Source organism: Nematolebias whitei, chromosome 4 (genome assembly GCF_014905685.2).
Source record: "Nematolebias whitei isolate Nwh7 chromosome 4, NemWhi1, whole genome shotgun sequence".
Classification (NCBI taxonomy): domain Eukaryota; kingdom Metazoa; phylum Chordata; class Actinopteri; order Cyprinodontiformes; family Rivulidae; genus Nematolebias; species Nematolebias whitei.
This window is the reverse complement of record NC_056501.1, coordinates 24,592,928-24,617,879: the sequence shown is the minus strand read 5'-3', so window position 1 is coordinate 24,617,879 and position 24,952 is coordinate 24,592,928. Positions and strand designations below refer to the sequence as shown.

The window sequence follows — 24,952 nt, the reverse complement described above, 5'->3', positions numbered from 1 at the left end:
AAACTGGTGGAACAAAGCTGGCTTTTAAAACGTTTGGTAGGTCAGTCGCAATAAAAAATTAATTAATTAATCGCATGATAAATGAAAATTATCTACCTCATTTTCATTTATCGGCTTTATCATTTCTTCGTGTCTCTCTTTCTACTGAAGACACTGGATGACAAAAGGCGCACTTCACTAAACCCTCCTTTTCTCTTTAAAATCTGTTTTAACCATCCAAAATCACATTTTTGGATGGTTAAAAGTAGCTAAGCAGAGAAGCTAAGCTACGAGCTAAGCTAACAGGCCGACATCGGGAAAAAACCTCCATCTTGTCGAAGCTCCAAAATTCACAGTTGAAACCCGTGTCTTCGTGTAAAAAGTTGTTTTTCTCTGCAAAAAGAAGCTCAGAACTTGTTTACTGATTTCTTTATTAAAAGCTTTGTGTGAAAAATGCTATGCTAAAGAGCTCAAACCACACCGAACGTCCGCCATTTTGAGAACCGAAAAAAGGAAGGAGAGACAGCCCATGTCACGTCAAGGGGCCTCCCACCCAGTTTTCTTAAAGAGACATGCTGCTTGATCCCTCACTATCCATCCTTCAGTTCAGTCTTATACTGCCATCCAGTGGTCAAAAAAGGTACTACACACAAAATTTACCAACATTTCTTCTTAAATTTGTCAATAATTACTTAATGTCAAATTTCAAACAATATTGTCATTTATCGCAATAATTTCTGAGACATCCAACATTTTTCAGTCAGGTCATCTGGACAGTTTCTTTTTTTTTGTGCTGAAACGTTTCGCCTTCGGCCCGGAAGGCTTCATCAGGCGAAGGCGAAATGTTTCAGCACAAAAAAAAAAAAGAAACTGTCCAGAAGACCTGACTGAAAAATGTTGCATTGTATACCTGGATTATTGAGCATGGACTTTGATAATTTCTGAGACAATTAATCGCCAAGCAAAATTGGTTATCATGACAGGCCTAACGTTTGGCTTACATTTTGACACTTGTTGTCTATGTCCTGACAGGAGGAGCTGCACAGTGCAGCCTGTGAGACACATTCTTTTAAATGAATCCAGATATCCTCAGTACCTGCCTAGAGTAGAGGGATTCTGGATTCAGATGGCTCTCTCCCATTAGCCTGATGCTGTTGTTGTTGTTGTTGTTGTTTTCTTTGGCTGCTCCCTGGTTTTACTCCAGATGACTGTCCTGACACAACCTGGGCTTGAACCTGCACCCTCAGGATTACAACACTGCAGTCCCCTCTCCTGCCAGCTTAACGCACCATCTAAAATGCCCATCAGTAAATCTATAATAACAATAGCAACAACAATTAAAATAAAAATCAGACGCTTGGCATTTAAGATTTACAAGTTTGAATCTTTTATTTTCAGAACCAAGGTTTACATATGATGACTGGAGATCTGAAATAAATAAAGATGCTGCAAACTGGTCTAGGGCATGGATCATCGACAACATTTGTTGAAGGGGCAGAACCGTTCATAATCTGATTAAAACGGAGCTTAAACTCAGATAAAATTTAAAACCTGAGCTTGTTCAAACAGGTAATTGTTCGTAACCTTTCAAAAGAACTCCATAGTAAAAAAAGCTGAACCGTCGCTTTTAAAAAATAAGGCGGTTTACAAAACAGAGCAAGTGTTGTAAGCGAGCACTCTGATTGGCTGAAGCGCTGCTATCATTATCCCCTTCTGAGCTTGGCTAGAAAAGATTATAGATCGAATTGTGCACAAATAGTAATAAACTAATAAACTTCTGGATCAGATATGGCCAAAAAGCTTGCTTTTTGATAATCATTGATTTACTGGTTTCAAAGACTTTTGGGATTAGCAGTAGAGATTCCAGCAATTAAACAAGATTCTGTCATGAGGGCAATGAAAGGTGAATTTAAAAATATTGGAGAGAATAAGTATGAGCTGAATCAATAGGTTTAATTTTCCATGTGATATTTAAAGTACAACTGATCGTTGTAAACCAATTTGATTCTGAAACAGCAGCATCTTATTTTTACTTGTTATGGCGGACTCAAACAAGGTGCAGGACTCACCACATTTTTTGGATCTGCACTTAGACCTCCCCCTGCATTTCCATGCCAACATGTCCGTTTGTCCATCGCCTGTAAATGCTGTGAAAATATAATCAGATCATTTTGATTCCCATGCTTGATTTTGATAACAGACACTAATGTGGTTACTATTATTAAAGCACGCTTACCTTTGAAACTCCTTCTAAAATCTGATGGCTGTTTTCTGTTCTGTTTGTGCTCCATGTTGCTGTTCGTAGGAGTGGAAGGCAGCTTAACTGAAACACAAGACAAAGTTCATACTAACGCGGACTGTTTATACAATACTTCCGCAGATTGAAATAAAATAGTTTTAGAAAAAAAATGTATTTTATTCCCATATAAACAAGAAATAAACTCCACTGTGTATTTGATTTGATGCTTTCTGCGGTTATTCTTAGGGTTAGAAATGAAACAGCCAAACAAGTTACCGTAGAAGACAACAAGGTTAAAGTAGCAAACTGTACTGAAAAGCTTTGCTACACATTTTGCATCTCCGTGGAAATGTATTTAAACGTTAAGTCAATGGGTGCAATGAAAGTTTAAAACATGTCATGTTCACACAAAAAGAAATAAAAAAAAACCAGTCAGAGCCTGTGATTGTGCATCACTTTTGTGTACCTGTGGCGAACCAAACCTGAATTTAAACACACTCTTGGGTTGACGTAGGATGAAAATACTACTTTGTCTACAGAGGCTGAGTGCTTGAAGAAGCAAGATACAAGTGGGTGGTTTAAGGTGAGAATACTGAGCTTACTGTAACCTTAACATGAAGTATTCTGTTGCTATTGGTGTACTAACAAATGTATACATACACAGAAAGGTTAGAGGCAACCACTGGACAAGTTTCCTTCCTTGATGACACAGTGTCAATATAAACACTCCTTATATGAGTAATAACTTTCCATCAAGGCCAATTTAAACAATCTTGAAGCATTTTAGGTAAGCCTAGTTCCCAATAATACAGCAGCCTTGGCTATATTTTCCAACTAGCTTTTCCCAGAATGCTTTACCTACAGTCAGGCCAAGGGTTCAGCATCCTGCAGGACAATGACTCTCAGCACACAAGCAAGAAAGAACTGCACAGACATGAACTCTGTGGATGTGAGTCAGAGAAGTTTTATTGTCATTTCAGCTACGTACAAGTACACATTGAAAAGTAACAGCGTTCCTCCAGAGTAAATGGTAAATGGACTGTACTTGTATAGCGCCTTTCTATCTTATCCAGACACTCAAAGCGCTTTACACAACAATCTGTGCCTCATTTACCCATTCATACAGCACTCTACTAGATCTCTACAAAGCTAATTGAACAAATCATTCTAAAGAGAATAATCAGAGCTTTAGATCACATTCATACAACGATGGGACACACATCGGAGGCGATGAGGTGTTCAGTGTCTTGCCCATGGACACTTAGGCATGTGACTGCTGGTGGATTTGAACCCCCAATTCTTGCAATGGAGGACGACTGCTCTAACCACTTGCATTACATGCAAAAGCAATATAATACACAGTGCAGATACACAACAGAACAATAAATGCAAACAGACCTATAATAAAAGCAAAAAGACAGCTAACCTAATCTCAACATTCTAATCTAAACAAGTCATTAAGAGACAAGACTAGAGACGTATGCTGTCACTGAATTAAGGACTTTTTTTTTTTACAATATTTAAAAACTGACCTGAAACTATCTGTCATGACTTCTGACACTGATTGTCCTCTAAAGGACAATCATTGTTCCCTGCAAAGTCAACTACATAAGGGAACAGGATAACTAAGTGTTCTTATCTTATTATACTAATTGTATTTCAGTCCAAGTTGTTTGTATTGGTCATCATCACTACTTCCCTAATTTGAGATTAGTTAAAACGGATTTACCCTTTGTCCTTTTTGCACCAAAGATAAAAAATAAATGTTACTTGAACTAATAAAGTCTGGTTCTGATTTTTGCATTTATGTTTGTGTTTATTTAGTAGGAGATAAATGTGTGAAAAACAGGATAATCCAGTTGATTTGTGGAGGAAATTCTCTAATTGAGTTCAGTTGATCATTGACTTAAGAGTTGACACGAGATAAACAGTTAATAAGTAGTAAGACCAGTTGTTGTCCCGGGTGGGACAGACTATCTTATCTAAACCTGTCAGCTAGCCCTGGTAGCACGTGACTACGGCCAGGGTTAGCCCGCAGGGTTAGCATCTGACCAACTGCTCAAAACACAAACATGTGGTATATGTTCCATACGCTTGACATTTAGTTACACTTTATGTCTCTACGAAAATGAGTTTATAACACCTACGAACAAGTAACACAACTCTAAAGCTAAAAGAGTAACAAGTTGTCAAGCATAAGTTTACATGCCAGTTACTACTTTATCAATCGCTTTGCAAACACCACGCAAACTATCTCGTTGAAGTTTTGTTCCCGTCTCTTAAAAGTTAGTTAAAAGCGCTTTAACTATCTGTTCTTGTCCAAAAACACCGTGTCCTCATCAGTCAACCGCCTCACTCACCACAGATGTGTCCTTCCGCTTGCATTTAGTCCTGTTTTCACTGCAGCTTTTACTCCAAATGTGGTAAGAACTCGTCTGACGAATGAGAAACGCTAACTTTCGTCTTTGGATATGAAAGCCGCATTTTAGCGGCGCCAACATCAGCGCCATGTTGAGGAAGGAGGGAGACGTTTCGTCAACACGCCGGCTACGTCACATCCGGCTTTGGTCAACGAGCGGCGGAGCGTCACAGCTAGCGGGCGATCAGTGGAAGTCGACGCCACGTTTTGGGTTTTTAGTAGTTGTTAAATTGACTTGAACGAAGCTCGGTGCATTCTCTGCGGTGTTTTTTTTTTATGCCTTCTTCGTGTTTTTGTCTTTGTATTAGCCGCGTAAGTCGTGAAAACTAGAGTTTAGGTCAAAAGGAGGAGCACGTTGCCTCCGTTGTCGGACACCGAACGGGGTCAGCAAGTAACAAGAAGCGCGCTAACTAGCTTTAGCACGACAATCACTTCGTCCCAAACTCAGGATGCCATGCCACAATCAGCAACTGAACAATGTAAGCAGCGGCCAAGAGCATCCAATGAAGCAGGTTCGGTTTGCCAACAACAGCAGTAGCAGTGTGCCTGCAGTACTAACCAGCAGCGCCGAACCGGGTGATGGTGTTACTACGCAACAATCTGTCCCTGTCAGCCATGACCACCTGAACCTGGGACCCCAGCTCAAACTGCTTCCTCTGAACGACCAGGTCCGAGAGCTACAGACGATCATCAGAGACAAGTGAGTTCCCACTCCTCTATACTGGCCTTAATGGTCCAGGAGTCGTAGGAAAATGTAGCCAGTTTGGTGTCTCTAAAAGAAAAGAACAGTTGTTTCACCCGGAAACAAAATCATATTGTACATTTACTGGAGATAAGGGTGTGTCTAAGCCACAGACAGGCTGGAAATCAGATAAACAAAGCAACCTTGCAAGTGATAAGGTCTTGGATAGCAAGGCAGGATTAAACTTGCATCTTCACCACAAAATAAAACTTAAAAGGTCACATCATTGTTCATTTTTCATCCAATCTGAACGTTGAACAGTGTTCGTGTGTCCACCTGATGCAACACAGACGTGAGCAACATCTTTTTAATTCGAAAATAAAAATGTGAGACACCAAACTTGGCAGCGGTTGTAGTGTAGGACAAAGCTTGTTCTCATTATCTGGCACAACTAATTGCCATTTACACACAAAACAAATCGAGGTGCGCACGTCCCTAAAAATGTTCATTAGCTTGTCACTATAGCTGCTCTTTGAATGATGCAGGTAGTACCCCAAAACATGCAGGCATGGTACATGAATACTGGTATATTTTTACATCCTAAGGTACAAAGAAAATACAATTGAAGGTAGTGCTGTATTGATATCGGACCAATACCATCCTCAAATACTGGTAGTTGTACAACACTTCAGCCAACACCACTGCTATGCTTGGTGACATCATTTTCTCTTGCACTTCACAAGTAACCAAGGGCAAAAACATAGAAAATGTCAGTTTGGAGATATTTTGAGATAAAACACATTTGATGTTAAGACGTCAGATAATTTGATGTTCTTAATTAAATGAATATTTCTGAAGTCCTTTTGTAATGTTTTAAGTACTAACTCATTAACTACTCTGTATTGGTACTCTGTATCTGCACAAGGGGCGGCTGTGGCTGAGTTCTTAGAGCAGTTGTCCTCCGGGAGGTTTGATTCCACCAGCAGTCACATGCCCAAGTGTCCCTGGGCAAGACACCGAACCCCTAAATGCCTCTGATGTGTTTCCCATCGGTGTATGAATGTGATAAAGTACTGATTAGTCTTTGTACGGAAATAGTAGAGTGCTATATGACTGGGTAAATGAGGGCACAGATTGTAGTGTAAAGCGCTTTGAGTGTCTTGATCAGATAGAAAAGTGCTATAAGTGCAGTCCATTTACCATTTACAAATCCAAGCAGAAGTACTTGTACTTGGCCTTTAAAAAACTAGTATTGGGATACCCCTAATTTAAGGTAATCCAAGGTACCTTTTTACTCTTGTATGTTTTACTGTGTACATGTACCTCTCCCTCCTGTTGTAGCTGTCTGCAATCACTGGGACAGTAGTTGTTTTTTTCCCACAGCTGATTTGAAATAGTCAGGTCTTTGAGCTTCTGCGTATTATTTTGACCCAGCTACTCGTGCTTGACTCATTCTAGTGTTTAGATAATATCTTCCTCTACATCTTTTCTGCTGAGGCTGTTATCAAAGTGCAGTTTAAAAAATATTTGTGCCTGCTTATAGATGGGAGCCATGATCAGCTGACAAATAGGGATGCACCGATCCACTTTTTTTTTTTTCTCACTTCTGATCCGATACCGATCCCTAATGTATGTTATCTGTCGATACCGATCTGATACAGAAAAACTGTGCTGAATTAACAAAAATGGCTAAATCATGTCATCTGGGCCTGTTTCTGAAACAGGTCCAGATGACATGATTTAGCCATTTTTGTTGTCTACCTGGATGTTTGAGCTTACAAACCCAGTGCTGAATTAACTTAAAACATTTGTTTTGTTAAACGCAGACATGAATGTACTGAATTACAAATTCATTGACAACTCTGCACCATAATAACAGCACACTTAAACACACCAAGAGCTTCACAAGCTTGGTCAAACATGTAAACAACACAACTTTAATTTGTTCAGTCAGTACGTTAGCGCGTGACGTCACTCAGAGCACAAAGCATAGAATTAAAGTGAATAGATCTGCCCAGTCATGGATCGGTCACATTGTCACCAATACCCGAGCAAGAAGTTTTTCCGATATCTGTACCGATATCGATGTTGTATCGGATCGGTACATCTCTACTGACAAACATATTTATTGTCTAGTTTTTGTACCCGTCTCAAATGTCAGTACCGAATCATCATGCTACATGCACATGTACCACTACACCCCTAATATTTACATTTACAGATGATGCAGTAATATTAGCAAAGTTTTTAGTTTGATTGTATAACTGGGTGAACAGAACTCCAGTTAAGCTGAGAAAGGACAATATTTAGGATACTGTACATATTACAAAATGATTTAAGTTAATTTAGGGAAAACTCTAAATATTTTTGGTAATTAAGGGTGAAATACCATTTGCTGTCATATATTTCTACTTAAGACATCTAGACCCCAGCTGTTTGAAGCAGATGGCTGCTCATCCTGAGGCTGGTTCTGCTGGAGTTTTCTTCCTGTTAAGAGAGTTTTTCCTTTCCACTGTCTCCTTTGTGCTTGCTCAGGATGGGAGACTGCAACGAAGTGAAGCTTCCAACTCAATCTGCTGGCTTCCTTATAGATAACTTTTACTAAATGCTTTTTTTTTATGTATGTGAATGTTTCTGTTCAGTGCCTTGAGACAACTTCTGTTGTGACTTGGTGCTATATAAATAAACTGAATTGAATTAATTAACAGCTTAGTGTGTTAAAACATTTTGTTTAAACATTTAAGTGTTTTGAGCTTAATGTTACACCCAATCCCCCCAAAAAATATTCAATTTAAAATGTTAAACTGTAAGATTTTAGGTTGAAGTCTAGAAGATCAAAAGTATTGATGAGCATAGACCAACAATCTAGACTCACCTAATCAGGTTTATATTTATATTTTCAGAACAACCAGCAGAGGAGATTTTGTTTTTTGTGCGGACCGACTGGTAAGATTATTTCTGTGCTGCTGCCTAATGAAACTCTGTGTTTATGTTTATAAAGTACACGACTTTGTTTTTCTGTCTATGTGCAATTACAGATCAGACTAGTAGTTGAAGAGGGCTTGAATCAGCTTCCGTTCTCTGAGTGCACTGTGACCACTCCAACAGGTGAGAATCTCTCCTTCATGATAAAGTAAAGTTTGATAATGAAGGTTAAAAAAAAAAAAAAAAAAAAGCTGAGCTCTAAAAGTGAAGCGATTCACACGCAGACTTATATATGCTTGAGTGGGCTTAATGAAAGCAGGTTCTTTTGTGACTGTTCTTGCTTCAATTTTCCCCGCAGGGTACAAGTATGAAGGTGTCAGGTTTGAACGAGGCAACTGTGGAGTCAGCATTATGAGGAGTGGTAAGTTAAAGCTGCTGCAGCACTTCCAGCAAGTTAGACTTTCTTTTTAAGGGCATTTGATGAGTCTTGCTTAAAGAGCTGATCTGCTACTTGTGCTCTGCAGAGCCACACATCTAAATGTAAACTCTCAAGAAGAGTCTATAGTTATGTAGGTATTGAGCTAAAATTTTGTGTGGTAGTAGCCAAGAGTAATATGTAACACACACTTTGTATGCTACTCATAGTGCAAGATTACTTTGGCATTAAATGTTGGAATAAACTCATTTTGCAAAAAAATCTCACGAACCACTGGATGAATATTATTAAAATAGCCAGAAAGTGAACTTTGGATGCATGTCAAAACTTGATTAACCTTTAAAATCTGTCCAAATCAAAGTTGCTGCCACAGTTAATCAACCTTAACCAACAAAAGATGAATGACTCAGTCAATTTTACAGATATTGAGCTAAATTTTGATGAACTAGCTGAATGTCATCTCTGACTCATGCTTTGAGCATTACTCATAAAAAAAAAAACTTAAACTTTTGCCATTAACTTTTGGGTGAGCCATCATCTATTGTGAAAATAATCTTACAAAGCACTAGGCATATTTTATTAAAACTTAAGTTAATCCATAACACATTAGATCTATAACTGATTAACCTTTGGAGTCAATCTAATGGAACTAGTTGATCTTTGCAAACACAAATATGACTATTGTTTAGTGACAATTGTAGATATTGAGCTAAAGTTTGATGTGGTAGTAACTGAGTCATTTACCTCATAGTCTGATGCTAACATGTTGCACAAGCTCTTATCACATGAGACTGTGCATAATGTTATTTTCAAGGTTTGATCAACGGTATATATCCATTATTTCTCATCATTAGTTGATAGTCAAAGGCTCTGTTTACGCAAGAATGATCTCTAGAAACATTAATGTTTTTTAATGTTTATTGTAGCGTTGCCAGATAGGAAATGAAGAAATGTCGTACAGTTGCTTTAAAATTCATGTATGTGGATTAAAGCTATCATAGGTGCAGAGTGTAAATAATAAATGATTAAATAATAATTAAATAATTTCCCTCTGGGATTAATAAAGTATTTTTGAATTTGAATTTGAGTGAGGTGCATTTTCTTGTGTGTTGTTCATGTGGACAGAAAAGGAGGGGGTTCTAAAAGGAGTAATTATAGTATGGTATGGTTTATTTGGCATCACTGAGGTTTCGGTGAAATTCACATGCAGTCGCAACATGAGACAAAGTGGTTTTATTTATCCAAAATGACTACAGGAACCTTTAGTTTGGACTGTGGATGAGGTCCAGCTGCTCCTACATGTTGAAAAGGGTGAACAGCACAAACAGAACTTTGAGCTCAGCTGTTCTGCTGCTCACACAGACACAAAAAAACCTTTTGACTGCAACCACGGGTAGAGCACCCGGCGATTTCACACCTCTGTGGTGGGTCTTCCAAAACCCTCCACTCAGAGACCCAGATTCAGAAACCTTCAGTTCCAGAGGAAACGAGCGCTGTTGTCTTGTGCACAAACAGCTAAATGCTGCAGAAAAGCGATGGTTTCATTTAAAATGTGCATCGTGTAAACAGAGCCTCAAACTGACATGAAAGCAGACCCCTTTAATTTGATCAGTACTAATAAAAAATAACAAACACAGTCGCGTGTAAAGAGACAATCTTTGAATCTCGCAGGTGAGGCCATGGAGCAGGGTCTCCGAGACTGCTGCCGCTCCATCCGCATCGGAAAGATCCTCATCCAGAGTGACGAGGAGACCCAGAAGGCCAAAGTCTACTATGCTAAGTTCCCCCCAGATGTGTACCGAAGAAAAGTGCTGCTCATGTACCCAATTCTCAGTAAGTAAAAGCTGAGCACGCCTTGATTTCCATGTTGACTCCAGTTAACCACCTTCAGTTGCACGTAAATGTCAAGACATGTCTAATTTTGTGCAAATGCGGAAAAAAAAAACATTTTATGTATTTATTAATTCTGAGAAGTCTCACTTGAGCTGACCCTCACCACCAAGTCTGCATTTCCACATCATACAGGCCCATTCACACTGCTCTGATAATTACAGCTCTCATGGGGTAAATTATACACTGCCGAAGAGTTAGCCACCAGGCTGCTGAATGGCATAATGAGGGCCAACAAAAATAGTATCTTAATAGTCCCGGTTTCCTGATGTGATAAAGCTGCATTTTTCTATTCTCACTTTAAAAAAGATGATGGTGGAAGTGCTCGGCTGGAAGCATAGTTTATTATGTCAGAACAGAGGGTTTAATTGATGCACGCTAACATGCTGAACAGTTGAATCAAGACTCACAGTTCACAACATCTGATATATACAGCAGTGCTTGAACGTTTGTGAAGCCTTTTGAATTGTCTATATTTCTACATAAATTTGACCTAAAACATCATCAGATTTTCACACAAGTCCTAAAAGTAGATCAAGAGAACCCAGTTAAACAAATGAGACAAAAATGTTATACTTGGTCATTTATTTATTGAGGAAAATGATCCAATATTACATATTTGTGTGTGACAAAAGTATGTGAACCTTTGCTTTCAGTATCTGGTGTGACCCCCTCCTCCCTCAGCCCGTGCAGCATTAACTGCAACTAAATGTTTCCAGTAACTGTTGATCAGTCCTGCACCAGCTTGGAGGAATTTTTAGTCCATTCCTCTGTACAGAGCAGCTTCAACTCTGGGATGTTGGTGGTTTCAGCACATTAACTGCTGCTTCAAGTCCTTCCACAACATCTGGATTGGATTAAGGTCAGGACTTCGACTTGGCCATTCCAAAACATGAACTTTATTCTTCTTGAACCATTGTTTGGTAGAACGACTCGTGTGTTTAGAATCATTGTCTCGCTGCATGACCCACCTTCTCCTGAGATTCAGTTCATGGACAGATGTTCTGACATTTTCCTTTAGAATTTTCTGACATAATTCAGAATTTATTGTTCCATCAATGATGGCAAGACATCCTGGACCAGATGCAGCCAAACCATGATACTACCACCACCATCTTTCACAGATGGGATAAGGTTCTTATGCAGGAATGCAGTTTTACTTTCTCCAAACTTAAAACTTTCATTTAAACCAAAAAGTTCTATTTTGGTCTCATCCGTCCACAAAACATTCTTCCATCAGCCTTCTGGCTTGTCCACGTGATCTTTAACAAACTGCAGACGAGCATCAAAGTTCTTTTTGGAGAGCAGTGGCTTTCTCCTTCAACCCTGCCATTGTTGTTCAAGTTCTCCTGATGGTGGACTCATGAACATGAACATTAGTCAATGTGAGAGAGACCTTCAGTTGTTAGAAGTTACCCTGGGGTCCTCTGTGACCTCTTGGAGTGATCTTTGTTGGTCCACCACTCCTGGGGAGGTTAACAATGGTCTTGAATTTCCTCCATTTGTACACAATCTGTCTGACTGTGGATTGGTGGAGTCCAAACTGTTTTGAGATGGTTTTTAACCGTTTCCAGCCTGACAAGCATCAACAACTCTTTTTCAGAGTTCCTCAGAAATCTCCTTTTTTCCTGTCATGATCCACTTCCACAAACATGTTGTGAAGATCAGACTTTGATAGATCCCTGTTCTTTAAATCAAACAGGGTGTCCAATCGCACCTGATCATCATTCCTAGGCCTTTTGCAATAAACAAATCAATTAATCACATGATAAATGAAAATTATTGAACTCATCTTCATTTATCAGCTTTATCGTTTCATCGTGTCTCTCTTTCTATTACTAAGCTGAGAAGCTACGAGCTAAGCTAACAGGCCAACCTCGGGGGGAAAAAAACTCCGTCTTGTCGAAGCTCCAAAATTCACGGTTGAAACCAGTGCTTTTTATAAAAAGTTTTTTTGTTTTTTTTTTCTGCAAAAAGAAGCTGAGAACTTGTTTGCTGATTTTTTTAATTAAAAGCTTTGTGTGAAAAATGCTATGCTAAAGAGCTCAAACCACACCGAGCGTCCACCATTTTGAGAACCGAAGAGAAACAGCCTATGACACATCAAGGGGCCTCTCTCCCATTTGTCTTAAAGACACATGCTGCTCGCTCCCTCACTATCCATCCGTCGGTTCAAACAGTCTTATACTACCATCCGGTGGTTGAAAAAAGTTGCATGCAAAACAAATTAACAAACATTTCCTCTTAAATTTGCCAATAATTACTAATTATTGTCAAATTTCAAACAATATTATCGTTTATCGCAATAATTTCAGAAACAATCACCCAGCAAACTTTGTTATGGTGACAGACCTACTCATCCCATTGATTGAAAACACCTGACTCTAATTTCACCTTCAAATTAATTGCTAATCCAGAGGTTCAAATACGTTTGCCACTCACAAATATGTAATATTAGATAATTTTCCTCAATAAATCAATGACCAATTATAATATTTTTGTCTCGTTTGTTTATCAATTTTTAGGACGTGTGTGAAAATCTGATGTTTTAGGTCACATTTATGCAAAAATATAGAAAATTCTAAAGGCTTCACAAACTTTAACTTTTTAACTCATCTTTTTATATAATCCTGATTCAGCGTGTTTTAAGTGAATATAGAGATTAGTTCTCAGTTTAAAGGGACTTTGTAAGCAGAGGGAAGTGAAGCACACGTCTAACTCTACATTTTCTGTTTGTGCAGGTACAGGGAACACCGTGATCGAGGCGGTGAGGGTGCTGATAGAACATGGAGTTCAGCCCAGACATATTATCCTCCTCAGCCTCTTCTCCACTCCGCACGGTATGCCAGCTCACAACTTCAGATCAAGTTTTCTTTTTGTTTATGCATGGCTGTCTGTTAACCAAACACCTCATGAACCACTGGATGAATTTTCACGAAATTAGAGAGTACAGTTAATCTGATTCAAAATGGCTACCACAGCCTTCAAAAAAGAACATTTAAAAAATGGATATAACTATTTACAGATGCATATCTAACATTTGGTGTGGTAGGAACTGAGTCTGATCTCAAACATATATTCTGAGTGCTAACAGTTTGTGCAATATCTTCATTTCAAATGAGGACAAATAACTTCTTGGAGTCAACGCAGTCTGTTATCATATGAAAGAAACACTGGACTGATTTTAATGAAACTTTCAGGAAGTAAATATTGGATATAGATCTACAACAGATTATTTTTTTGAGCAAACTCAATTCAAGATGGACTTCAAATTTATAAAAACTGAGCTAATTTAATGTGGTAAAAACTGAGTCACTCTTATCGCCTTTATTACCGTTCTTCTTTGTTGAGGCTGCTAATCTTATCAGATTAATTTATTTATTACAAGTATGAAGTTTTCTCAGCATTAAGCGCCCATTTAAATAGTTTTAGTAGTTGCTGGATAATTATGAAGCTGCCTGGTAGATTCTCACCAATAACTACATGACCAGATAACTGTGACATTTAATGAATGTTCGAGGTTTCCCTGAAAAGGATTTTTTTTTTAACTGTGACCTTTCTTGCGGTGAATCTGTCAGGTTAAAATATACACTTTCAACACAAGATAGATTTAAATCTGAAGGGCATGTTGCCATAAAATGCACTTTATAATTCAGTGTTTTCAAAAGGATCAAGGTTCTTATGCTTTTTTTTTTTTTTTAAGGTTGTTCTTCACACTTTTGGATGCCTTTCTGTAATGGCGTCAGATTAGGCAGGATAAGGAAGATATGGGGGAAACGGCAGCATAAGATCTGCTGCAAGTCAAACCAGTCTTATTGTTTAGACTGTACACTGCCAGACTTATTCCTCATATATTATAAGGACCTCCTATAAAGTACAGTGAGGAAAGTAAGTATTTGAACACCCTGCGACTTTGCAAGTTCTTCCACTTAGAAATCATGGAGGGGTCTGAAATTTTCATCTTAGGTGCATGTCCACTGTGAGAGACATAATATTTAAAATAAATCCGGAAATCACAATGTATGATTTTTTTTAAATAATTTATTTGTGTGTTACTGCTGCAAATAAGTATTTGAACACCTGTGAAAATCAATGTTAATATTTGGTACAGTAGTCTTTGTTTGCAGTTACAGAGGTCAAGTGTTTCCTGTAGTGTTTCACCAGGTGTGCTCACACTGCAGCAGAGATTCTGGTCCATTCCTCCACACAGATCTTCTCTAGATCAGCCAGGTTTCTGGGATGTCTCTGAGAAACATGGAGTTTGGGCTCCCTCCAAATATTTTCTATAAGGTTTAAGTCTGGAGACTGGCTAGGCCACTCCAGAACCTTGATGTGCTTCTTACGGAGCCACTCCTTGGTTCTCCTGGCTGTGTGCTTCATTGTCATGTTGGAAGGCCCAGCCACGACCCATCTTCAATGTTCTGAGGGAAGGAGGTTGTTCCCCAAAATCTCACAATACATGGCCCCGGTCATCCTCTCCTTAATACAGTGCAGTCGTCCTGTCCCATGTGCAGAAAAACACCCCCAAAGCATGATGCTTCCACCCCCATGCTTCACAGTAGGGATGGTGTTTTTGGATCATTCTTCGTCCTCCAAACACAGCGAGTGGGATTACGACCAAAAACTTCTATTTTGGTCTCATCTGACCACATGACTTTCTCCCATGACTCCTCTGGATCATCCAAATGGTCATGGTCAAACTTAAGACGGGCCTGGACGTGTGCTGATTTAAGCAGGGGAACCTTCGGTGCCACGCATGATTTTAAACTATGACGTCTTAGGGTATTACCCACAGTAACCATGGAAACAGTGGTGCCAGCTCTCTTCAGGTCATTGACCAGCTCCTCCCATAGTTCTGGGCTGATTCCTCACCTTTCTTAGGATCATTGATACGCCACGAGGTGAGATCTTGCATGGAGCCCCAGTCCGAGGGAGATTGACAGTCATGTTTAGATTCTTCCATTTTCTAATAATTGCTCCAACAGTTGATCTTTTTTCACCAAGCTGTTTGGCAATTGCCCCGTAGCTCTTTCCAGCTTTGTGGAGGTCTACAGTTTTGTCTCTGGTGTCTTTGGACAGCTCTTTGGTCTTAGCCATGTTAGTAGTTGGAGTCTCACTGATTATGCGGGGTGGACATGTGTCTTTATGCAGCTACCGACCTCAAACAGCTGCTTCTAATGTAGAATAGTCAGTGGAGGTGGAGTTTTAGAGGACTAACAGGTCTTTGAGGACCAGAACTGTTGCTGATTGGCAGATGTTCTAATGCTTATTTGCAGCAGTAACACACAAATAAATTATTTTAAAAAATCATACAGTGATTTACAGATTTTTTTTTTTTTTTTAGATTATGTCTCTCACAGTGGACATGCACCTAAGATGAAACTTTCAGACCCCTCCATGATTTCAAAGTTGGAAAACTTGCAAAGTCGCAGGGTGTTCAAATACTTGTTTTCCTCACTGTAACTTGTGAATTTAAAGATCTAGGCTTCTATTGTAGAGCAGATTAAACATATTTTGGGTAAAATTAAATTATATGAATTAAATAAATCTTACTAAGCAGCACAGTATCACAAAACTGGTTATTTTGGGGACAACACTATTCATGCCAACATTAAAGATTTACAACTTACAGAAGTCCATTGTTTATTCACTCTTGCAATGTTCTAAACTCTTAATTCTACTAATTTTAATAACATACTTATATGTATCTACAAAATTTTACTCACTAGTTCTTCAGAACAGCAGCAGCTCGGTTCCGGTCCGACTCTGTTCCGTTTCTGCAGACCTACTCTGCCGGTTCTGGTCAGCTCTCTGGCTCGAGATAGTGGCGGTGGGCTCCGGATGGGATGTGGGACCGGTGGTCCGACTGAGTGGTCCAAGAGATGAAAAAAGTCCCGCTGGGCTCTGGATGGAGTGCCAGACCTTCAGCGGCATGCGTCCCGCTCGGAAGTTCTCACAGGCCGGCTACCAGCTCTCAAAATTCACCAATGGGTCTGGAGGTCCTGTAGGCGCCGAAGTGACTGTAATAAGCGCCAAACTTTTTCCGATCAGATCAAAACTTTCCCTCTAGTATTTCAGCAGAAGGCACTGGGGCTTCTGGGAAATGTAGTCCTTATGAGCAGCGATACAGTGTAGGCTTATTGAGAGAAAACTACAAAATGGCAGTGCCTGTCCGAAGTATTTTATTGTTTCTGCAACTTTTTACTGTACAGTATCCCATACTGTCCCAATCACATGAGTAATATTAAAGTTGACAATCGTGTGACCTGTACAGTTCTCTTTTTTTTTTCACGTGTTCAATCTTACCGGTACTTTGAAAAACCACAAGTCCGCGAAAGTTGAACCGCAAAGTATCGAGGGACTACTGTATTGCTGAAATCTGAGGCCTCTGAGATGATTTTTACTTGTTAGTCATCAGTGAACATCTGTGATTTATGGGAAGCAGATAACCATTTACATATTTCCTTCTAGTTCAAGTTTCTCTTTTTTTTTCTTAATACTGGCAGTGTACAACATATTTAAGTTTAAAAACTTAAAAGTAAACCAGCGTTTTTCTCTTTTAGGAGCCAAATCTATAATCCAGGAATTCCCAGAGATCACCATCTTGACCACAGAGGTGCACCCAGTCGCTCCAACACATTTTGGACAGAGATACTTCGGCACGGACTGAAATGAGGAATACCTGAGGAACACGATCAGCAAAGTGTTTTGGCTTTATCTTGGATCTCATGTTCTCCTTGTTGTGCCACGTACTGCTACTTAACTTACGTTTCGAAAGTGAATCCAAATCAATAATCATACTGTTTGTATTTATTGCTTTTTGCCATTTGTGTGTAGAGAGAAAACCACAAAGATGAAAATGTGGATCGTTTTATTTTGCATGTTAACCAGTGGATCAATAAAGAATTTATTTGTTTACAGAGAAGACGTGTTGAGGTTTTTCTGCTGGGTCTGAAGTGGTAAAAAGGGGGAAGCACCACAATCATCATACTCCAAACACAGTTCAATAACATGCTATATATTAGCTTGTCTGTCGGCTGGGTTAAACAGTCCTATGCTCTTTGTATCCTATATTTTTAATAAAAGTACTTCAGTTGTTTAAAGTGTTACAGAAGGATCAAAATATACAGACTGCCTGCAGCAGGTAAAAATTATCAACACATGGGAAAAAATCTGAACATTATCAAAATAAATAGGACAATATGAACCGCCCAACACTGACAGGATTTCTAACCTTTTACTCTACACATCTCAAATAGAAAAGTTTAAAACGATTTCTCTGACTTCAGCAGCGTTTGATTTGGCTTATCCAACAAAATATAGAAATAAAGCATGGTTAAACTTTTTAAAACTATCCCAATCAAGTAGTATAACATTTTTGATTATAGGACAAACATACTCATAATGATCAGAAACTGGTTAAATACACAAACTGAAAAGTACTGATGAGTAGAATATTTTTCTATGATATTAAACATTTAGCAATACATAAGCACAAATAAAAAAAAAACAATATACTGCAGATGATTCCTGTCCTCTTCCATCCAGTAGACGAGGATCAGTTTTATAAATATGTACAGTTTTAGAACGGGGGTCAGCTGATATGATAGAAAACATGATATAATATAATGAGCTTAACCCAGACTTAAAATCAACCTTATCACTGCATGTTTTACTTGGTAAATGAGCAAACAGCATTTAGGTCTTATTATACAGTATATTAAGAATACTACTTTACTAAAAAGTGAAGAAAAAAGCATTAAGTTTTCATAAATGTTAGTTTTTCTGGTTATTGCCACTTGACTGATCAGATCTGTTAAACTATAAGATGTTAAAATACTGCATTAAACCAGGATTATAAGATTTCAGCAACTGTCCAAAGTGTCAACACGATGCGTTCGCAGGTTGGATACATTCTCAGGAGAAAACACACCCAGCGTAAAGAAATACTCAAGTAAGGCATTTTCTAATGTGTTCATGTTCAATGCAAAAACTAAAAGTCTGTTTATTATTTATTAAGTTTAAAGTTTATCAGTTTAAACACCACACTGTAAAAACAGAGTGACACTCTAAAGTCAACTCTGAAACTGGCATGAACATGAAGAGATGTTTCCACTTTCTCAGCTACATAAATTATCACAAAAAAAACATTAAATGCATTTTTTAGATGAGGTATTGGTTGAATTATTTTTCATAATAAAACTAATAATTCATCTTTAAGGAAAGGTTACGTTTATGCTGGTTATCCATCGAGTTTCTTCGTTCATCATGATCTCAAACGTCAGGGGAAAATTGGCAAACGTGATCCAAATGCAGGCTGTAAGCCTCTTGATTCGCCGCCTCCAGCGTCCCACGTGGAATGCATTCACTTCATGGTTACACAGTATGTGCGATAAAAGTTTACATCCTCTGTACAAGTAGTAATTATTCCTCCATCTCTATGGTAACGGAGGGGTCGATATCCTCGACTGCAATGAGAGAATTAATTTCAGATGAAAAATAGTGATACCCTTTGTTGCAGGTTTTGAATCGGGTGGTTGAGGATTTGCTTCATGTGACCACCAGGTGGCAGCAAAACATCAAGATGACGAGAGAACACAGTTACTGACAACAGAAATGTATAGCAGCATGGAGAAAGTCTTTAAATTCAAATATCACCAATGTATCCAACTACACATATAAGAGGATACGGATAGTGCTATATGTATACTGAGTGAATAATGACAAATAAAACTCGCTGAAGAACCTGAAACTGAGCTGTTAAAGCTAAAAAGAGGCAACAGACTGCGTAAAAACCCAATGGCTAGCAAAAAAACAAAAGAAGCAAAAGGCTGGCAAAAAGTAGATAAGTAAAAAAGTACCAAAGCATCAGCTAAAACATAAGTAGCACAAAAGTAGCAAACGGCTTGCTAAAAGCTAAAAGTAGCAAAAGGCAGGTACAAGTTCAAAGTAACAAAAACCAAGCTTAAAGCAAAAAAGATACGCTAAAAGCAGCAGAACGTAGCTAGAACCTAATGGTAAACACTAAAAACAAGTAAAAGGTTGACTAAAAGCTAAAAAGAGCAGTATAGTAGCTAAAAGTTAAAGTAGCACAAGACAAGCTAAAAGTTAATTAAGCAGACAAAATGACCTGTCAAAACATGTGCTGAAACAGATTTCAAACTAAATGTTTTTGAAGGAATTCAAGAGATAAAAAGTACAAACGGTACAAAAGTCATAGCACCTATCTCCTGAGTGAGTTGAATGTTTTGATATATAAGCGGCTAAAAGAGCACAAAGTACAAAGAAAAACACAAAAACAATTTTAAAGAATGTCATGACTGCATTTAAGTAATGACACACTTTCTAAGACAAAAAAATAAATAAATCTGCCAAAACCTTGAAGGAAAATGTTTGTATTTATAGTAACCCTGACTGTTCTTCTTCACGGCTGTATTTCTTAATTGGTCAATTAATGGACTTTATGTTGTGGCAAAACTCCACACTTGTAATATTCACAAAAGTTAGACGTACAAGATTCAACTACTTAGAAACATCAAACCAGTTTATCCTGTTGGTAAAACTGTTGTCTAAATTATTTTCTACTCGGCTCCGAGCTAACTTGTGAATTGGCCCTATATAAATAAACTGAACTCAGTTAAATACACTGCAAACAATATATTTATGGGAATTTAAATTAATTATTTCACAGACTCTACAGTCTATATGGGCTTCAGGTTAATTCATATTTTAGCTTTGGTCACTGCGCACTCATGCTTTCATTGGTACCAAAAGATGGCTGCCTGCCCATGGTCTCTTCATGTCCTCCTTGGCAGCGGCCCCAAAGTTGATTTAATCTACCCGACTATTAGTATTAGTAGCTCAAGCTGCTGCCCCCGCAACCTGACTCCAGAACTAGTGGAAGATAATGGATTAACTACTAGTATTATTACCTTCTGTAATTTCAGGGTAGGCAGGTGTTTGCCAAATCCCTAGCGCTGTCCTCTAACCCTTAATCCAAACCCATAACACATTTTCCTGACATCTAACCCAAACCTTACCTTAACCCTCAACAAAGACACAGAAATACATGGTGGTAAGTGCACAAGTAAGAAATGGCACCTGTTGTTGGCAACCACTAAGTACAAGGTGGAGACACAAAATGAATAACTATAATCTCTGTGGGTGTAAACAACAAAATGTAGGCAAACTTACCCAAGCTTCCTTCTTCAGACCCATTATCTGACTCCTCCCACATGTCCTCATTAGCTAACAAGGGGTTGTGAGATTCAGAACTCTGACTCCTTACAGGGAAGTAGTGGCCGTTCCCTTGGCTGCCATTAAAATAAGCAAAAGCAAATAGAGGTTAATTGATTTGAAGCCCGTTACCCGTTTCCAGTTCTTTAACATGTTTTAGTTTCAGTGTGGCAGCACGGTGGCGCAACTGGTAGAGGTCAGGTCCCTGGTTCAAACCCCGGTCCAGGTGCCTTCTGAGTGGAGTTTGTATGTTCTCTCCGTGCATGCGTGGGTTTTCTCCGGGTACTCCGGTTTCCTCCCACAGACCAAAAACATGCATGTTAGGCTGATTGGTAACTCTAAATCGTCCCTAGGTGTGAGTGAGAGAGTGAATGGTTGTTTGTCTCTGTGTCCCTGTGATGGACTTGCGACCTGTCCAGGGTGTACCCCGCCCCTCGCACAGTGATTGCTGGACATGGGCACCAGCGACCCCCGTGACCCAAAATGGAATAAACGGGTCAAGAAAATGGATGGATGGATAGTTTCAGTGTTGGCACAACTGTTTAACCATTGTCCTATAATTCCTATATTTGGATTATTATCACCGCCTCCAAAAGGCTCACTGCTATAACGTGTTTGCCCATGTGTGTATTTGTCATATTAGCAAAATATGTCATAAGTCCCTAGATGTACAGTATTCTAATATTAGATGTACATCTAGAATGGTAAATGGACTGTACTTATATAGCACTCTACTATATTTCTACAAAGCTAATCTGAATCTGTAGAGACTAATCAGTGATTTAGATCACATTCACACAATGGAGGCAATGAGGGGTTCAGTCTTTCCCAGAGACACTTCAACATGTGAAGTGGTGGAATCGAACCCCCTATTCTCCCATTGGAGGACGACTGCTCTAACCACTCAGCCACAGATGCCGTGTGACAAACTTCTGGATTCAACCCAGTTCAATACAGCCACCACAGCTAATAAATCTTAGCAAACACGAAATAGCTATAACTCAGTCATATATCCGTCCCTCAAAGGAAAGATAGGCCATCCATTTAATTTTCTAACAATACTTTGCACAACTCTAATGAAAACTTTATGCCTTTGATTCCTTGACTGAAAACTCACCCTGTAAAAACGGGGATGAACCACAGTCTCTTATCTTCTCCAAATACTTGCTGCAGGTTTTTGCGTAGTCCAACATTAAACCCATTTCTGTCTGGTCCGCTGACAAAAACTGGAGCTGAAAAGGCCTCTGGAAAAAAAAAAAAAAAAAGAGTTGTGGGTCAGAATATGCTTTCATCGCACAACTTTGCAGGGTTTTGTGTTTGTTATTGGTTTTTCCTTTAAGTTCAGAAAACAGAAAGTGCATCAGTTGAATGTCTGCGAGGTTAAATAAAAACAACTCTCACCTAAAGTGGATCTGTTCTTGGCAACCAACCAGCAGTGGTAGCCAAAGAGAAACATAAGACTGACAAAAAACATGAGCGCCACAAACATGAGGAAGAGGATGTGGAACTTAGCAGGTCTATTTGGCAAGTCTCCCTGTAAAAAAAAAAAAAAAAAAAAACTAAGATCAGAAAATCAAGGGTTTTACAAAAAAAGTTACAATAACCTTTGACCTCTGTTATCAATACATTTGTGCAAACATGCAGTGATATTGCTCTGTCGGTTGTTGAAAGGAGGAATGATGACACTTACCACCCAAAACTTGAGGAAATACTGAAAAACTGTTGCTGCAATGAATACGCAGTACAGCATGGAGAACGCAAGAAAAAGAAGGAAATACTTGTAGTTGGAAAAACCAACGCAGTTGTTAACCCTGAGAGGAAAAAGAAACCCTAATGGTCAGAGCATGGTCTACAGATCAATCAGTTAAACTTTAAAATATAGGCTAACTTACCAGGGACAGTGATGGTCCATCTTCAAGACACAACTTAAAGAAAAAAGCAACACATTAAACTACATGATCTTGAGATCCCAACATTTAAAGTCAATGCATTGTAGTTTTTTTTAAATAACAAATGCTGAATGAGTTTTAATGAGGCTCTGTTCATCTGGTGTTTTTCACATCATAATAATCTATCAAAACTGTAACTAGCGTATACTATACCATCATACTATACCAACACTGGTTTGTCGTCATTATCTGCATCGTATTTATGTCTATATTTCTGATTTACTTCATTTTGTATTTTGCTTTGTGTGTTACCTGTTGTTCTGTCTGTACAGCACTTTGGTTGGCCTTGTCACTGTTTTAAGTGCTCTATAAATAAAATGGTACGGTATGGAATCGTAAAACAATCTGCTTTATAGTCCAACTTTTTTTTTCCTGATGTATTCTGCAATCAGTTTTCTTTTTGACAACGAGCTGCACGGATTTGTCCTGAGGATCTTTGCTCCAAGAGACAACTACCGGTATTTCTAATGATCACGAGTTCCAGCCTGCAACATTACTTCTTGCCTGGGGCGAGCCCACTTAGGTGAATGTATTGGGGTAAAAAGTAAGGCTTACGTTTCACAAACGGAGCAGTGGTGACAGCGGTCAGGCTTCAGCACCTGGCAGCGGTCACAGAACCTGATAGCTGGAGACAAGAACATTTCTAGTTGAATGGATGATATTTGAGCTGAGCATCACCTTCACACACTTCCTGTGGCTTAGAGTTCACATTTAGCAATCAGCACTAATGAAAAGATCACATTGGCTGATTACTCTGGATTTGGACGCTCAGGAGAGCACACAGCTAATTGCACTACTTCATTTCACCACACATGCAATGTGATGAATTGTGACAAAAGCCCCAGAGTTTGACATCTTTGATCGTCTTGTGGGGAACTCACCTCCTGATTGAGCTCGGGTGAAAATGGGAAGTTTTCTTGCTATATCAACAAGGATTTGTTTCTGAGCATCTGGTCTCTCCTCCATCTCGTATCGTTGCTTGTCGGAGTATGACAACTGAAACTAAACCAAAAACATTATACCACAACCTCAGTGTATGCCCAAAGCAAATCACAGTCATTATTTGTTTTCATGCCGTCAAATTTTAATTTCCATGTACCTTTTTACATGGTGTAGCAGGAGGAGTAAAGATGGACTTCCAGTAGGTCCAGGAGAACATCGCAAAGCAGACATGAAACACCAGTAAATAAACCACTGCGAGCACAAAATAATAAAAACAACCATGACAGGGGTTAAATTTATAGTTTGAATGTTCATACTGCTTGGACTAAAAAACATAAGGAAGGTAGCTTACCTTTTTCCAATGCATTAGGGATGGTAACTGTCAAAACAGGAACAATAAAGTCGTTTAAAGTAGCTGGAAGCTAACAGAAGTCCAATTCCTCAAAATAAGCTAACACAACTAGCCAGGCTGTATTTTTGTATTAAAACACAATAAACGCTGGCCTCTTTTTCACAATAAGTAATACATTTATAAAAATTAACTTCAATAAAGCGCAAATTTTTGAAGCCACTTCCGCCTTTTTTTTTTTTTTTTTTAGCTCCAGCTCTGTGTCTCAATAACGTTATTGTTGTTTAACGCTGCAGCGCGCGATGTGAGGAAACAAAAGACAAATACAGTCCGTCACACTCACCGAGGCATAGCTCGAAGACATAAGCATAGTAGGACCACAACACGACGGCTGTGATAATAAGAACAGGGATCCAAGAGAAAACCCTCTGACAGCATCGCAATCCTCTGGAGAGAGCCATGTTCCATCATTCATTCACTCTTATCGGCGCTCCATTACTATTCCTGGGCTTCGCCCATCTGCGACATCTGGGATCGATTTACCGCACACTGAGCTGAAAGAGCAGGTACATCAACTACAACTCATTCTTTACATACAATTTCTGCTTGTTTTGGTTTTGAATGAAACCCAAATGACGAAAATATTTACGTAAGTATTCTTAATACACTAGTTGAAATTATATAAATAGTTTAGGAATGAGAATAGCTGATCATTTAGCAAATAATTCAATAATATATGGAAGTAAATGCCTTCTACACAATAAATACTCAAACACTGTCCATTTTATAATTATGTCTTTGAAAGTCATAATTATAAAATGCACATTCGTAAATATGAGTTTTAAAGTTATTTATAATCAAGAAATACAAATTATGAGATTTCTATTTCACAATTATGACTTTTAA

At 38.7% G+C, this 24,952-nt stretch overlaps 3 protein-coding genes across 3 annotated transcripts in view; 1 reads left to right on the top strand and 2 right to left on the bottom strand.

Moving 5' to 3' along the window:
- Nucleotides 1-4,763, bottom strand: part of abcb7 (ATP-binding cassette, sub-family B (MDR/TAP), member 7) — a 38,555-nt gene extending 33,792 nt beyond the window's left edge. Inside the window, exons 1-3 of the mRNA XM_037675345.1 lie at nt 4,579-4,763; nt 2,216-2,302; nt 2,049-2,126 (exon numbers count right to left, since the gene is read on the bottom strand). Of these exons, the coding sequence (XP_037531273.1) occupies nt 2,049-2,126; nt 2,216-2,302; nt 4,579-4,728 (315 nt within the window). The 5' untranslated portion in view covers nt 4,729-4,763. The remainder of the gene's footprint in view (nt 1-2,048; nt 2,127-2,215; nt 2,303-4,578) is intronic.
- uprt (uracil phosphoribosyltransferase (FUR1) homolog (S. cerevisiae)) lies at nt 4,764-17,489 on the top strand. Its single transcript, XM_037675346.1, has 7 exons — nt 4,764-5,337; nt 8,223-8,265; nt 8,358-8,427; nt 8,603-8,665; nt 10,352-10,513; nt 13,312-13,410; nt 17,134-17,489. Exons 1-7 carry the CDS (start codon nt 5,087-5,089, stop codon nt 17,238-17,240), a joined length of 795 nt encoding a protein of 264 aa, XP_037531274.1. The 5' UTR covers nt 4,764-5,086; the 3' UTR covers nt 17,241-17,489.
- A 1,176-nt stretch (nt 17,490-18,665) lies between these two features.
- Nucleotides 18,666-24,513, bottom strand: zdhhc15b (zinc finger DHHC-type palmitoyltransferase 15b). Its single transcript, XM_037675897.1, has 11 exons — nt 24,390-24,513; nt 24,050-24,076; nt 23,855-23,949; nt 23,637-23,757; nt 23,311-23,380; nt 22,699-22,731; nt 22,497-22,617; nt 22,208-22,340; nt 21,924-22,050; nt 20,765-20,883; nt 18,666-19,038 (listed from the first exon to the last, which is right to left on the bottom strand). Exons 1-11 carry the CDS (start codon nt 24,505-24,507, stop codon nt 18,995-18,997), a joined length of 1,008 nt encoding a protein of 335 aa, XP_037531825.1. The 5' UTR covers nt 24,508-24,513; the 3' UTR covers nt 18,666-18,994.
- Nucleotides 24,514-24,952: the final 439 nt, after the last annotated feature.

Coding starts and splice junctions, on each gene's coding strand:
- zdhhc15b (XM_037675897.1), bottom strand. CDS start 24,507: ATGGCTCTCTCCAGAGGATTGCGATGCTGTCAGAGGGTTTTCTCTTGG. Junction 23,950..24,049: donor CCCTAATGCATTGGAAAAAG/GTAAGCTACCTT, acceptor TTGTGCTCGCAG/TGGTTTATTTACTGGTGTTT. Junction 22,051..22,207: donor CAAGAACAGATCCACTTTAG/GTGAGAGTTGTT, acceptor TTTTTTTTCCAG/AGGCCTTTTCAGCTCCAGTT.
- uprt (XM_037675346.1), top strand. CDS start 5,087: ATGCCATGCCACAATCAGCAACTGAACAATGTAAGCAGCGGCCAAGAG. Junction 8,266..8,357: donor TTTTTTGTGCGGACCGACTG/GTAAGATTATTT, acceptor GTGCAATTACAG/ATCAGACTAGTAGTTGAAGA. Junction 13,411..17,133: donor CCTCTTCTCCACTCCGCACG/GTATGCCAGCTC, acceptor TTTCTCTTTTAG/GAGCCAAATCTATAATCCAG.